General features: G+C 39.5%; 2 protein-coding genes across 3 annotated transcripts; both read left to right on the top strand.

Moving 5' to 3' along the window:
- Positions 1-604: 604 nt before the first annotated feature.
- Positions 605-13,782, top strand: rad54b (RAD54 homolog B). Of its 2 annotated transcripts, XM_057340131.1 has the most exons (14): positions 605-922; positions 1,095-1,281; positions 7,840-7,971; positions 8,157-8,444; positions 8,518-8,680; positions 8,774-8,999; positions 9,152-9,359; positions 9,509-9,648; positions 10,417-10,719; positions 10,854-11,002; positions 11,122-11,383; positions 12,737-12,803; positions 13,129-13,329; positions 13,481-13,782. In XM_057340131.1, the coding sequence occupies exons 1-14, from the start codon at positions 764-766 to the stop codon at positions 13,705-13,707; spliced, it is 2,712 nt and encodes a 903-aa protein (XP_057196114.1). In that variant the 5' UTR covers positions 605-763; the 3' UTR covers positions 13,708-13,782. The 2 variants fall into 2 exon arrangements, with proteins under 2 accessions (XP_057196114.1, XP_057196115.1); XM_057340132.1 differs by lacking the exons at positions 605-922; positions 1,095-1,281 and having other exon boundaries at positions 7,895-7,975.
- Positions 1,829-5,482, top strand: LOC130557968 (fibrinogen silencer-binding protein). Its single transcript, XM_057340133.1, has 2 exons — positions 1,829-3,272; positions 4,638-5,482. The coding sequence occupies exons 1-2, from the start codon at positions 2,875-2,877 to the stop codon at positions 5,221-5,223; spliced, it is 984 nt and encodes a 327-aa protein (XP_057196116.1). The 5' UTR covers positions 1,829-2,874; the 3' UTR covers positions 5,224-5,482.
- Positions 13,783-14,192: the final 410 nt, after the last annotated feature.

A 14,192-nucleotide genomic window follows, 5' to 3' on the forward strand; every position in this document is an offset into this window, starting at 1 on the left:
CATGCAATCATGACCACACGTGACACATTAATAAAGTCAAATAATAATGAATGCATCAAACTAATTGTAAGGATGTATGATTTGTTTGTCAACTGAATAAAAGACATTAAAAATTGTAAAATTATAATGTCAAAGCTGTCATGGTGCAAAAGCATTCTGGTCATGTTTGCTGTACATATACTTGAAAAAATGCAAAAAGCAAGAGTCAAGAGGCTGTGGGCTGCACTAAGTACTTGCCTGTTTGATAAGTGATGGTTGACAGAAAAACTTTCAGACGACTGCTGTATTTGGTTCATTCACCTTTTTGAAGACAACATTTACAGTGAGGTCTCTGACACTTCTGTTGTTGATTTTTGCTCCCCATAAACTCCTCCCCTCCCTTCTTTTTTTCAGTGACATTCTGACCAATCCAACTAGAGATACGTCACTTCCGCGGGAGGCTTGAGATTTTCGAGGGAGTTTTAGAAAACAAGTTGACAGAAGAAGGTATTACAAGTAAGGTAAAGGGTGCGCAATTAATATACTGGCTGTATACGTAGCCTATATTATTTTAAGTCGAGAAGCTTTTTTGGATGAATTAAAAAGGATAAAACAGAGAGGCTTGTATTCGACTTACTTTATTTACTTAGGTCTAACGTTAGCTAAGTATAGCGCCAGATACTATATCCCGAAATCAGATATGATATAACGTTATTAGCTATGATGTTTTATAGGAACGTATTAATGTTTATTACATGTAACGTTAATTGTCTTCGCTTAGAGAATGCGCAGGTCTGGAGCTCCGAGTCAACTCCGCGGCAATGCTACAAAGAAACCCCGGTTTATGCCTCCGGGTCCGGCGCAGAATGATCACTTATCGAGGGTTGAATTGGGACCATCACCGCCATCCACACCTGCTTTAGGGAATGTGCTGCTCAATAAGGTAAAGTGAAAAGGATGCCAATTAAGCATCATGCACAAAAGCATCATGCATAATAATCTTTTTAAGATGTGTGTGTGCAATTGCAATAGTTTAAGCATATATGATTTATTAGACATTCTGCAAGCAATAGCCAATAGTATAATTGTTGTGTTTAATTGTTGTATCTGTACAGGTCCAGGTGTGTTTGAGTAGTGCAGATGCTCCAGCAGGCAGTAAGGCTTTAGCCAGAGTCTTGAGTGCTGTTCCTCAAGGGGAAAGTAAGGAAAATAGTAACAGGTCTTCATCTGACTTTTCTGAAACAAATCAATCAGACAAAGACACAGTACAGCCGAACACGCAAGCCAACTCTACGTCTACTGGTAAGAGCTGTCACTTTAGTATTTGTGTTCACTTTATTATAAATAAAATGCAACCATCAGCTGTTGATTATGCAACTGAAAAGAGCATTGTTTGTCATTTAATAGTTAAATATAGTTAAACTGTATATTCTGCAGTGCTTTGTTTTCTGATACGCATATGGGAGTAGTCTGTATACTTATTTTTTGCAGAAACAGGAATGTCCAAGTATGCTTTAACCCTGTGGCTGGTCAATACTTATCCATGTACAAATATTACAAATCACTCAACCATTTACATTTCGAAAATGTCAAAATATTTTTGACTATAAAAAGGTACAGTATATGAACAATTCTGTTATCCATGGCAAAGATCAATGTCAGAGACGAATTAGTAAACAATATTAGGGGTTAAACCTAACACGGAAGTACGCAAAAAACAAAATCGATATAAATGCAGACTGCGAGTTGCTGACTGGAAACCATACTCGCATTGACATAATTCAGACATAATTAGAGTGTCATTCGTGTAAAAAAACGCAGTTACAATTCTTACAAATTGAATGTTCTTACAGCCCCCAGCCATATAATATTTGTATGCGATAATAAAGCCTACCGAACCTATTCACGGTAACCATGGAGATAACTACTGTTTAGATATACTGTATAAACGTGTCTTGTGTTTCGTTGCTCTCAGTGGTTGACCGTTTACAAAGCATCACGTTTATATAATTTACTACTACAGCTGAAAAACGTTTTAGATGGAATTTTAATTATTATAAACCATTTTAAACCAATCAAACTACGGGAAGTAATGCTACAAATCACGAAAATGTTCCGCCAGAGGTCAGGTTAAACACAAGGCAATATCCCCTCCCATAACTTCGGCTTTAAGTGAAACTAACCAATCAGCGAACACGATCCGCTTGATTGACACGCGGCTTGTGTCTGCTCGTGATACGACACCGTGCGATCCGTGCAGAGCTCTCCTCTCCTCCAGGCTGTGTGTGTGTGTCGGCCTCATACAGCAACTGGTGTCTGAAACCCACTTTCTTTCTGTTACGCAAAAAATGCGAGCGCTGCTTTGGCGTGTACACATTAAGTGTCATTTAATGTTTCCCTTGGCGATTCAGCAGGCGGACGAGTCTCGCGCTTTGCGTTCACGCGTTTAAAAGATGTGCGTTTACAAAACTTTTAAAAACAAACATTAATTCCCTTACGATAAAAATCAAAACGCACAGCAGCTTTAAGAGGCATAACAGATCTCAGCTGTGTTTCCAGTCTAATGTAGTCGGGGTTGTTATGTAGGTCAGGCCAGGCTTAAGCAGCTTTACTGAACCTGCGTCAGCTTAAGCTAAAAGGAATTCCAGCAAAGCCCTCCCCGGGTAGGCGTGGGCCTAATCGAGGCTGGCCTAGTTAAGCCTGATTTTTTTTCTAACGTCCCTGTATGCTTATGAGCCAGTTTGTGCATGTGTGTGTTGTTTAACCGAGGCAAGCAGAGCAGCAGCCCGCTCACACAAGTGAGTGTCTTCCAGAATAAGACAGATTCGCAACACAGGGGAAAAGAAGGAGAAGAGGAGACGGAGTCTAGAGCACTGAGACCAGCCTAACAGCAAGATGTCTACCATATTCATGACAAACAACATGGTTGGCAAGGCCCGCTCCTCCAACTTCACCCTGTCTGAGAAACTGGATCTTCTGCGTCTGGTCCAGCCACACATACATATTTTGGAGGAGCACACCAACAAGCATGCAGTGATCGTGGATAAGAACCGATGCTGGGACAGCATAGCGGAGCGCTATAATAATTTGGGGGGCGAAAGACCCCCAAGAACGGCTCAAGGCCTTCGGACTCTCTATAAACGACTTAAAGAAAGTGCCAAACAGGAAGTTCTTCAGCGAAGCCACGCCCAGCCTGAGTACAGGGGCAGCATCTCGGAGCCAACCAAACGCATCCTAGAAATGATTCCGCAACTGTTTCATGTGGGGGACAAAGAGCAGAGTGCACTCCACAGGTGAGAAAGACCAAACACATTTTTCCTACCCCATGCACATGCTTACATTTATAGACAAAACTGACATAAGGAGATTTTCTTAGAAAAGACAATAGAAATAAAAAAAAAACTACATACTGTACAGACACAGTATGTCTATGCATAAACGCACAAATACTATCAACACGCCTATGCAAATTCTCCTAGGCATCATTGAGATGTTATTGGTTATTACATTTTAATAATAGCTTCTGTTAATAACCGAACAGAATTGTTTTGAGATTTTCAGTGAGACGCTGAGCCCATTAGAGTTCAGCAGGTTTTCTAGACAGACATGTAAACATCTCCTTCAGCAGTTTAATTTACCGTTTCTATTGTCTGTGGTCAAAACAGACGCACACACCCACACTAGTCCTTTCAATGTGTGTCCTCCTGTGCCAGAGGTAAGCTGCAGTACTGAGGGGATTTGGATGTCATTAACTGCATTTCCGACGCTGTGCTAATGCCAGGCTCGCCGGAGTAGTTAACAGAGTAGTCAACTCAATATCAGCCTCAGGTCTAAATTCAGGTCTTGTGGTCTTTCTTTGTCACTTATAACCTTGAGTCAAATCCAGCAAAGAGCTACTGAGGTGGATAATCTCATTCATCTAGCTGAATGGGTAAATGTGTTTTCCTAACAAAATAAAAGTATTGTGGTAGTACCATTGTACATCGGTATCGGGTGGTAAAAGCATGGTAATCTGATTTATACTATGCTACTGAAATTCAAATACCATTGTGGTAATGTTTAACAAACTTGAATATTAATGTTCGATGGTACCCTAAACATTAATACAATGGTATATGGATTTCAGTACCATGGTATAAATCAGATTAATAAAATGAAAATTTCTTCCATCATTTATTCACCCTCATGGCGCTCCAAACCTGTATGGCTTTCTTCTGCAGAACACAAAAGCAGATATTTTGAAGATTTTTGATAACCAAACAACATTGACCCCCATTGACTTCCATTATATGGCCACAAAACCACTGAAACATTTCTCTAGTCTTAGTCTTTGTTTTTGGGTATTTTTGGGTAAACTATCTGTTTAACATAGGTTTACTACCTGATACCACCACTGTACAGTACCATGGTAAATTAATTTAGAATAAACAAGATTACCATGGTTTTGCTGCCTGCTACCACTATAAAAATTGAATTCGTATAGCATGATACTAATGTTTAGGGTACTTTCAAAAGTATAGATGTTGTCTATCGGTTGAAATAGTTGTATCTAAACTGAAAATAAAGAGACATGCAGAATAAGTGTTTAAGTTGTGATCTTAACGTTTCTTTATCAATTATTTATGTATTGACATCACATGTATATGTTTCTATGCTAGGCTTCAGTTCAAGAGGAGTTCTCCCATAGTAGATCAGCCAGGCAGCAGTCTCTCCATCCCAGTGTTGTCAGGATATCCACTTGTGGCTGCTGTGAGGGTGGAGTCAGACGATGTGAAGCCGCCTCCCGATATCCAGCTGATTACGTCACACGGTTCACCCAGTACTGATGCCACCCCGAGCAGTCAGACCCACCACGGACAGAACGAGAGAGAAAACGAGGTGTTTGAAGAAGAAGATGAAGAGGACGAGGAAATAGTCTCCCACGTGTACGCAGGCTCCATCTCTCCATGCCCCTCCTCCATACACTTACCGCCCTCACCGTTAGCGCCCGCCCCCAGGAGGAGCCTGTATCAACAGGACAGGGTAGCCTTCAAAAACCCTGTTTATGAAGCTGAAATGTTGCAGATGATGCGAGAGGAGCACAAGCTGCTTCTGGCCAATCACAGAAAACTGGGCCTTTATCTGGAGGAGAAGAGGGAGGGCCTTAAAAGAAAGCAACAGTTGGAGGAGGAGCTTCTCAGGTCAAAGGTTAAAGTAGAGAAATTGAGGGCCGCCAGACTTCGCCACGGGCTGCCGCTGTTGTGACATACAGTGTTGTGTCTAAAAATGTAGCATAAAGGGAACTTCAACATATTTTGTCGTTTTGTCTGGTCATGTGCTGTATGGTTGGCATTGTGTATGTACAATCGTCAGACTTACGTACAGTTCTTTCTTGTTTGTACAGGTTTATTTTTTATTCTGTTCACATTTTTACAACAATCGCTTTCATGTCTGTTGCGGGAATAAATGTTATTGTGTGTGAATGTGATTGGACAAGAATCTTTTGTATGTCAACACTAATAAAATTGTCAGTGCTTTAATCTCAGTGTTTTGAGCATCTTTTCATTCATCTTTTTAGTCCAACGTTTATAACACTGATATTAAAGGGATAGTTCACCCAAAATAAAATGTCTGTCATCATTTAATCACTCTCATGTTGTTCAAAACCTGTATGAGACTCTTTCTTCAGTGGAACACAAAAGAAGATATTTTGAGAAATGTCTTAGTGGTTGTGTGTCTATTCAGAGGAAGTCATGTTGTTTGGTTGCCAACGTTTTTGTGTTTTGCGGGAGTAATTTATATAGGTTTGGAATGTAAACATTGAAAGAATTTTTATTTTTGGGTGAACTATCACTTTAACATTTGTGCTCTGCCAAGAAGTGTTCATGTTGACTTTGTTGATAAAGGGGCGGTTTCCCGGACAGGGTTTAGGAAAAAACCAAGAGCAAGCCTTGGCTAGATTAGAACATTTAAGTAGGCTACCTTAGAAAAACAGTGGTACGCATCTTGAGACAAAACAGTGCGTCTGATGTATTTTAAGGTATTCAGTGCAAGTTAAGTTCAGTTAAGACCACTCAAACATGCATTATTGTCTGGGGTTAGGCTTAAGCCATGTCTGGGACACCGCCCTACAGTGTCATATTTATTTTTGTGCGTGGCTGCAGCAGTATGTTTAGGAACAAAACACAGAGGGGTGGTTTCCCAGACAGGGATTAGATTAATCCAGGACTTGGTTTTAGTTAAATTAGGACATTTCAGTTAAACAAACAGGTATTGCATAAAAACATTACTGACATTTGAGACAAAACGCATGGCACTGATATATTTTCAGATATATTTTAAGATCTGGCAGTGCAAGCTGTTTTCATTTTAGACAGCTCTAACATTTATTTTAGTCTAGGACTAGTCTTAAAGGGGTGATATGACACGGGTAAAACGAATATTATCGTTTGTTTTAGATATAATGCAATGTGTATACACGATTTAAGGTTCAAAAACGCTGTATTGTCCACATACCGTGCATGTTTGTATCTCCTCTTTGCCCCGACCTCTCTGAAAAGCACAGATTTTTTATAAAGATCATCGCTCTGAAAAGCGAGGTGTGCAATGATTGGCCAGTTAACCAGTGCTTAGTGATTGGTCGAATACTGCAAGCGTGTGACGGAAATGTAACGCCTCTTACCGTATTTGGAACATCAGCTTCCAAAGCAATTGTACTGACAGGTACGCCCACCTTACTTGCGTATACATTTGGGCGGTCTTAGTCAAATCATACCACGAACTGACGTGGATTTGTGGGGGTGTGGTTACACGAGGCGTTTCAGGCAGGTCTGGGTGAGCATTCGCTTTCAGATAGAATGCATCTTTTGTTCCGACACTTATGTGTCTAATACATGCATGGGCAACTTATAACACACCAAAGACAGAAAAACACGTATTCACACCATATGACCCCTTTAAAGGAACAAAAGTGAGAATTCTGTCTTTATTTACTCACCCTTGGGTTGTTCCAAATCCACATAAATGGCTTTGTTCTGATGAACACGGAGAAAGAAATTTGGAAGAATGCTTGTATCCAAACAGTTCTTTGCCACCGTTAGCCGGGTTTCCATCCAAAAGTAATGCGAATCTTTTCAAAGTTCGCAATAACAGGAGGAAAGACTAATGCTAAATTGGTGCTTTTCCATCAAGTTCCTCGAGCGGATCACGGTGGTATTGGTAACCTAGTAACCAACAGTAAATAAAAAAGATCTGGAAACCAGAAAGACACAATCAACGGTAACAGCCACTTTGTCTCGTGGCTTTAACGTTTGCTACTCCTGAATTTATTCAGCAAATGCGTTTCCATCTCTTATTATTTGCATTAACTGTTTTTCGCAAAAAATTAAAACCACCTCAAGTATCCGTGAACATTTGGTGTTTCCATCACTCGTTTCTGATGCAAAACTTCAAAATGTTCATAAATCCAGGGTGATGGAAACACGGATATTGACCACCATAGTATACATTATACCATTATACATTTATTTGTTCTGTTGAATACAAACAAGATATATTGAAGAATGTAGAACAGCAAACAGTTCTGGGGCACTTTTGACTACCATTGTCATTTTTCCTACTATGGTAGTAATTAGTGGCATAGAACATAGAACTTCATCAGAAGAACAAAGAAATGTATACAGATTTGGAACAATTCTAGGGTAAACAAATGATGACAGAATTTTTATTTTTAAGTGAATTGTCCCTTTAAGCCTTGTATGAGAAACCGCCCCGTAGTTTATTACAATGTAGTAATTTGATTATAAAATGCTGTGTCTGATTTATAGGCTATGATGTGTTTTAAAGCTCCTTCATGTTTTGTTTTGTTTTGTTTTTTCAAAGTGCGCTACTACAGTGTAATGTGGTGCAAGGCATCATCAAGAAAGCACAAGCGCTGGGAAGGTGACGCTGTGCTGGTCGCCAAGGGGCGGAGTGTTGTGCTCAAAGACATGGAGGGGCGGGACATTGGACGAGGTTAGTCTGTAACAGCACATACTGGCAATTCAATTACTAAAACTATTGGTTGCTGTATAGTATTGTGAAGAAATGTATATTTGTATATAAGCAAATATTGAAAATGATCAATTATTAACTCTTAAATTGATCAAATATAAAGATCTATAAATGAGATCCATGGTTAAATTAGATTTGTCTGTTAGGATCAGGCTACAAAGCCTCTGAGCTGGAGAGTCTGTGTGAGGGTCAGACTCTTATGGTGGGAGGGAAGCAAATTGAGGTAATGGGGGTCATTTCCAATGAGGACTACGCCAAGGGCCGTTGTTTTAAAGACGCTTCCGTTGAGACTTCAGCAGAGACAGTCGTGAAGGCTGCTGTATATCGACCGCTGGCCAAATCCTTTACAAGGCCAGCGTTTAAAGGAGGAGCGATTCAAGATTCCCATTCTGAGGGAGCCCCCTGTAAACCCAGACATGACCCCAATTCACCAGGTATAGCACACGTTTAACCTAATATAATTTACACGGTCAGATGATACATAACTCATTCTTTACATATTCTTAGGAGCTCTTGTGATGCCACGACCATCAACCGATCACCAGTGGCTACATAATAAATCTGGATCTCCATTGGTGGATGTGGTCGTGGACCCTCACCTGACCAATCATCTTCGGCCACATCAGAGAGAGGGCGTGGTCTTTCTTTATGAATGCTTAATGGGAATGAGGTAACAAAAAATGACATATTTTGTAAAAAAAATTATGTACTTCATGTTTTTGTTTGTCATGCATGTTTTTGCACATGTTTGTGTTTGTTGCAGGTTGGCTGGTCGCTGTGGGGCTATTCTTGCAGATGAGATGGGGCTTGGGAAGACCCTGCAGTGTGTCTGTGTGCTGTGGACACTATTGAGACAGGGTCCCTACGGTGGACGGCCTGTGCTTAAGAGAGCGCTTGTGGTGTGTCCTGGGAGTTTGGTCAAGAACTGGGCCGCTGAGTTTAACAAGTGGCTCGGGAGAGAGAGGATCAGTGTTTACACGGTGGACCAGGTGTGTAGAAGACAGCGCAGTTTTAATTTAGTTTATTTCAGTTCTTGAAAGAGAAAGCCTGTGATTTCATGTAATGACTGTGATGGTATTGTGAGAAGAACTTTTTTAATTGTAAAGTATTTAAAATCACAAAGTATGTGTTGTTCATGTAGGATCACCGTGTGGAGGATTTCGTGTCGTCCCCTCTTTGCTCTGTCATGGTGATCAGTTATGAGATGTTGCTGCGCTCGGTGGACAGATTGAAAGAGTTGGACTTTGGAGTGCTCGTCTGTGATGAAGGTCATCGACTCAAAAACAGCAACATCAAAACATCCGGCGCACTCACTGCTCTTTCCTGTGAACGCCTTCTTATATTAACAGGTTTATTTCATTTTAACTATTTTAGACGCAATGCACACACCTTTTATAAAAATGAGAATAGTTTAAGAGTTGTAAGAATGAGTTGACAATTATAAAGATTATAATAATTTAACATAATAACATAACATGATTCGTTTGGTATTTTTTAGGGACTCCTGTGCAGAATGACCTTCAGGAGTTTTATTCCATCATAGAATTTGTAAATCCAGGAATTCTGGGAACATCTGCAGCCTACAGGAAGATTTACGAAGAGCCAATTTTGAGATCTCGCCAGCCCACCTGCACGGAGGTATAGCAGATGCTCACAATGACCCATAAAAAAAAATTAATTTAATTTTGAATATGTCAATAATTTCTCCTAGACATCAATGCGATTAAATAGAGAGCAAATGATAAGTTTTGCTTAAAGGGAAAGTTCACCCAAAATGAAAATTGTCATTATTTACTCACCCAATGCAAGTCAATGGGGACCACCGTTGTACCAACATTGTTTAAAATATCTTCTTTTGTTTTTCAGTTGAAAGAATGGTTTGAAATGACAAGAGGGTGACTAATTGATGACAGAATGTTCATTTTTGGTGAACTGTCCCTTTTAAGGCTTATCTGAGTGTCAGATATTTCTCTTGTGAAAAGAGCCAGAAATCTCACAAATGTGTCTAGTTTCAGAAGATCTCAACAGCGTCACAAACTGAGCTCAGATTTGCCAAGTCTGCAATCAAAAGTCAATATTATTGAAAATCTCAATATGAGCTTTTTACTATTTATCAGATTTACCCAAATCTAGATTTCATTACCTCTACAATCTATATTCATTTTACACCTCCACACTCCTCGTGTATTTTAACAATTGTCAAAAAAACATCTGAGTTGTGTTTCATTTAAATATCAACTTAGTCTAAGAAATCCATCATCTCCCCCAAGCAATAAAAGAGCAACCTCTGAGTAATAAAACTGGGGCTCATATGGGAGATGCAGGTCTGTTTTTTGTCTATCAAAAATTTTCTGTGGATCCACCATTTAAAATCTTGTGCATTGACCGTCACTTTGTGTGTTTCAGGAGGAAAGGTGTATTGGAGAGGAGCGTGCCGCTGAGCTCTTCCGTCTAACAGGCGTGTTTACCTTGCGACGCACGCAGGAGATCATTAATAAGTACTTGTCGGAGCGGATCGAGTGGACTGTCTTTTGCAAACCCACTGAGCTGCAGCTGCGTCTTTATGGAGTCCTTCTGGCCACACGACCCATCAGAGCCTCTTTCTCCAGCAGCGGCACACACGCATACACGCACAGCCCACACCTCGCATGCATCAATGCTCTGAAGAAACTCTGCAATCACCCCGGGCTGCTCTATAACACTCTACAGGTACGCATCACTGAACGCTGTCTGCATGCCTTGCATATTTACATTATGTAGTATGCCTCAGGCAGATGAATAGGCAATGTTATCTAGTTCTTTATCTGAGTTTTGATGCTTTTTGATTTCACTGTTTGCTACAGGAAAAGCCGGCTGAGATGTTTGAGGATGGAGTGATGGAGCTGTTCCCTCAGGGCTACTCCACAGGTGCCTTCAGTACCGCTGACTCTGGAAAGCTTCTGGTGCTAACAGACCTGCTGTCTGCAATACAACAAGTCAATAACAAAGACAGGTACACGAACACTACTGTTAAACATTTATAGAGTAAATACAGACATCATCTTATTGTTTAGATAACTCTCTCTCTCTCTCTCTCTCTCTCTCTCTCTCTCTCTCTCTCTCTCTCTCTAGGGTTGTTTTGGTGTCCAACTATACACAAACGCTCGACTTGCTGCAGAATGTCTGTGATCACATTGGCTATAAATGGTGTCGGCTTGATGGACAGACCCCTGTTGCCCAGCGACAACGAATTGTTGATTCTTTCAACAGCCCGCACTCCTCCAACTTCCTGTTGCTACTCAGCTCTAAAGCTGGAGGGGTGGGGCTTAACCTCATTGGTGCATCCCATCTTGTTTTATATGATATAGACTGGAACCCAGCCAATGACATACAGGTCAGTGCACATAATGGTTTTCCATGTAACATTGCAGAGGATTAATGGAGCATTATTTAGAAAGCACCGAAATATGTGTTCGTTTAGGAACACAACACTAGATAGCATCATGTGTTGAATTTAATTTATAAAGCACCACATGTATTGAGTCAACATCCTTGTTTGTCCTAGAACAACATTCTCGACAGCCAAATGGATTTTAGGGTTAGGTTTACTAAAAATGTTTACGATCTGGGTTAGGGTTTGTTCAATATTGTATTCTATTACATTCTATTGCATGCAAATACTATTGATTATTCTATTGAATACAATGTTTTTTTAATCTTTAATAATATATTTGAATAAAAAGCGATTAGACAGTTGGCCAAAGTTGGATATCGCTTGACCAGGACTGTATTCCCACATGTCTCATTTAAAAGGAACCTTGGGTGTAGAGAGATGTATGGCTTAATATATTAACAATGGCATTGACTTTATAAATGTGAAATTAAAAACGGTGTAACTGTCACAGTATTCATAAGCTTTGAAAAAATATTTTTTGCGTCAAAATCCGCGACGTCAAATGGTTGCAACTTAAACCCGTTCTCTTAACGCTACAGCAAAGTTCACACGTTTTATAAAAAAGTAAAATATGAAACGTCAAACATAAGATCAGATATAAATACACAGGGACAGTAGGTGGCAGTATGTCCTCTTGACACAAGCCAGGATAATGTGCATTTTATATGGCTAAAAGCATCGTGTATATATTATATTCGCAATGATTTTGGTTATTAATATGTATGTTTGTGTTGTTTCTGACCAACAATATGAAAATACACCAAATAGCATCTTTATTTTCTTTCTTTACTATTTTAGCATTATTTATATATATTTTTTTATCCTATAGTACCTTATATTTACTGAAGAACTGATTAGTGTGTCAGTGTTCAGTTTGGCTGCCTGTGCGTGCAACCATTTTACGTCATTAAAAAAGAACATAGCAGCCTCCTTAGGTTAAAATGAGTATTACAATTTTAAAGAAATGAAAATATTTGATGTGTTTCTAATGACAAATGCTAGTAGTGTAAGGCTATTACAACGTATTAAGCCATACATCTCTCTATACCCTGAGTTCCCTTTAATGGTGGCCACTAGATGGCAGTGAGCACAAACAAATCCCCCAGGCCTCCCTCAGTATGTGGATTTGATCAAGTTGTTTTTACTTCTGAAGGGCTCTGTATCATTTTACTGCCTTTTTAATTATCAGTGATCACTCATCTTGGTCTTACGTAGTTTTACAGTCACAATGAATGTTTTATTTTGTTTTATTATACTTAAATCATCTTGTATTTATCGATATTCTTGTCTTAGGCTATGGCACGAGTGTGGCGTGATGGACAGAAGAAAACAGTTCACATCTACAGGTTACTTACAACAGGTAATCATGAAATCTGTAAACAGCGCAGGAAACGTGACCGACCAACTCTTTGCCCCCTTTGTCAATACATAAATGTAGCGTTGTGTTTTTTTTATGACTGCACAACATCAAGCATGACTCGACTAAAAAACATCTCGCAGTCTTTCATGAATCATGACACACACAAACTGTTTCTCTTTCTTTTCGACCGATAGGCTGGATGTTATGACACATCACATGATGAATCACACTTTTTATTATTGGAAGGCTTTCGGTGTGATGATTTATTGTTGGATAAAGGATATTAGTTTATAGAGTTTTGCAGAAGTGCACGTTTCTCTCGTAGGTTCCATTGAAGAGAAGATTTATCAGAGGCAGGTGAGTAAACAGGGACTTTCTGGGACAGTGGTGGACTTGATCAAAAAGGGAGAGCATATTAGCTTTTCTGTGGAAGAGCTGCGGGATCTTTTCACTTTTGACTCGAACACCTCCTGCCTCACTCACGACCTACTGGACTGCCAGTGTTCTGGAGATGGAAACACACCAAGTAAATAAATGCAAACATACATAGTGTTGATCACAGTCTCAAGTGGCTAGATAATTTTTTCCTATGCATGCATAATTATATAAAAATGACTTTTTTGCTTAGTTTTTTAATGTTCATTTAATGTTTGCATTATTGTTTTTGTTTTTACCAGGTGTTGTGAAGGAGGTGAGTGAGGAGACAGGAAGGGCATGTCAGCTCGGTCGCCATGCCAACAGCGCAGCAGCGTTTCCACAGCGTGTCAGCATGTCTGAGCTTATGCACTGGAGGCATTTTGCAGGAACCGTCCAATCATACGAGGACATTTACTTAAATCATGCTTGTAACCACATTACATTTGCCTTTCAGAGTACCACTTCAAAATCCCAACCCACAGTATAATTGTCCTTATTATTCATAAAACCCCCTTCTCTCAGTTTTGTGTAAATATCTCATGTGAAATTTGATCTGATAATAAATCTTTTCATTTCATCTTTTTACATGTATTTTGGTGAGTGATTGTGTTTGTGTCCATTTAGGGAACACATAGATCAGCTCCATTTGGGTGATTCAATCAGAGCCGTAGACAGAAAAAGAATAGCAACGTAACGGTAACAAAAAAATACACCAGGGCCGAAAAAATTAAATTCAGGTTTTTTATTTACTATTTATAGGTATGTGTTTAGGTCAAATTAATTTGGTTTCATTCTGTGAAGTACTAACAATATTTCTCCCAAATTTCTAATAAAAATATAGTTTCTATTTGCATTTATTTGCAGAAAATGAAAACTGAAGAAACATGTCGAAATAACAGAAAAGATGCTCTGTATTTTTTCAGACCTCAAATACTGCAAAGAAAACAAGTTCATATTCACTTTTAAGCAATA

The sequence above is a fragment of the Triplophysa rosa genome, linkage group LG8 (genome assembly GCF_024868665.1).
Source record: "Triplophysa rosa linkage group LG8, Trosa_1v2, whole genome shotgun sequence".
NCBI lineage: Eukaryota > Metazoa > Chordata > Actinopteri > Cypriniformes > Nemacheilidae > Triplophysa > Triplophysa rosa.

Coding starts and splice junctions, on each gene's coding strand:
- rad54b (XM_057340131.1), top strand. CDS start 764: ATGCGCAGGTCTGGAGCTCCGAGTCAACTCCGCGGCAATGCTACAAAG. Junction 7,972..8,156: donor GGGGCGGGACATTGGACGAG/GTTAGTCTGTAA, acceptor TTTGTCTGTTAG/GATCAGGCTACAAAGCCTCT. Junction 8,445..8,517: donor ACATGACCCCAATTCACCAG/GTATAGCACACG, acceptor ACATATTCTTAG/GAGCTCTTGTGATGCCACGA.
- LOC130557968 (XM_057340133.1), top strand. CDS start 2,875: ATGTCTACCATATTCATGACAAACAACATGGTTGGCAAGGCCCGCTCC. Junction 3,273..4,637: donor GAGCAGAGTGCACTCCACAG/GTGAGAAAGACC, acceptor TTTCTATGCTAG/GCTTCAGTTCAAGAGGAGTT.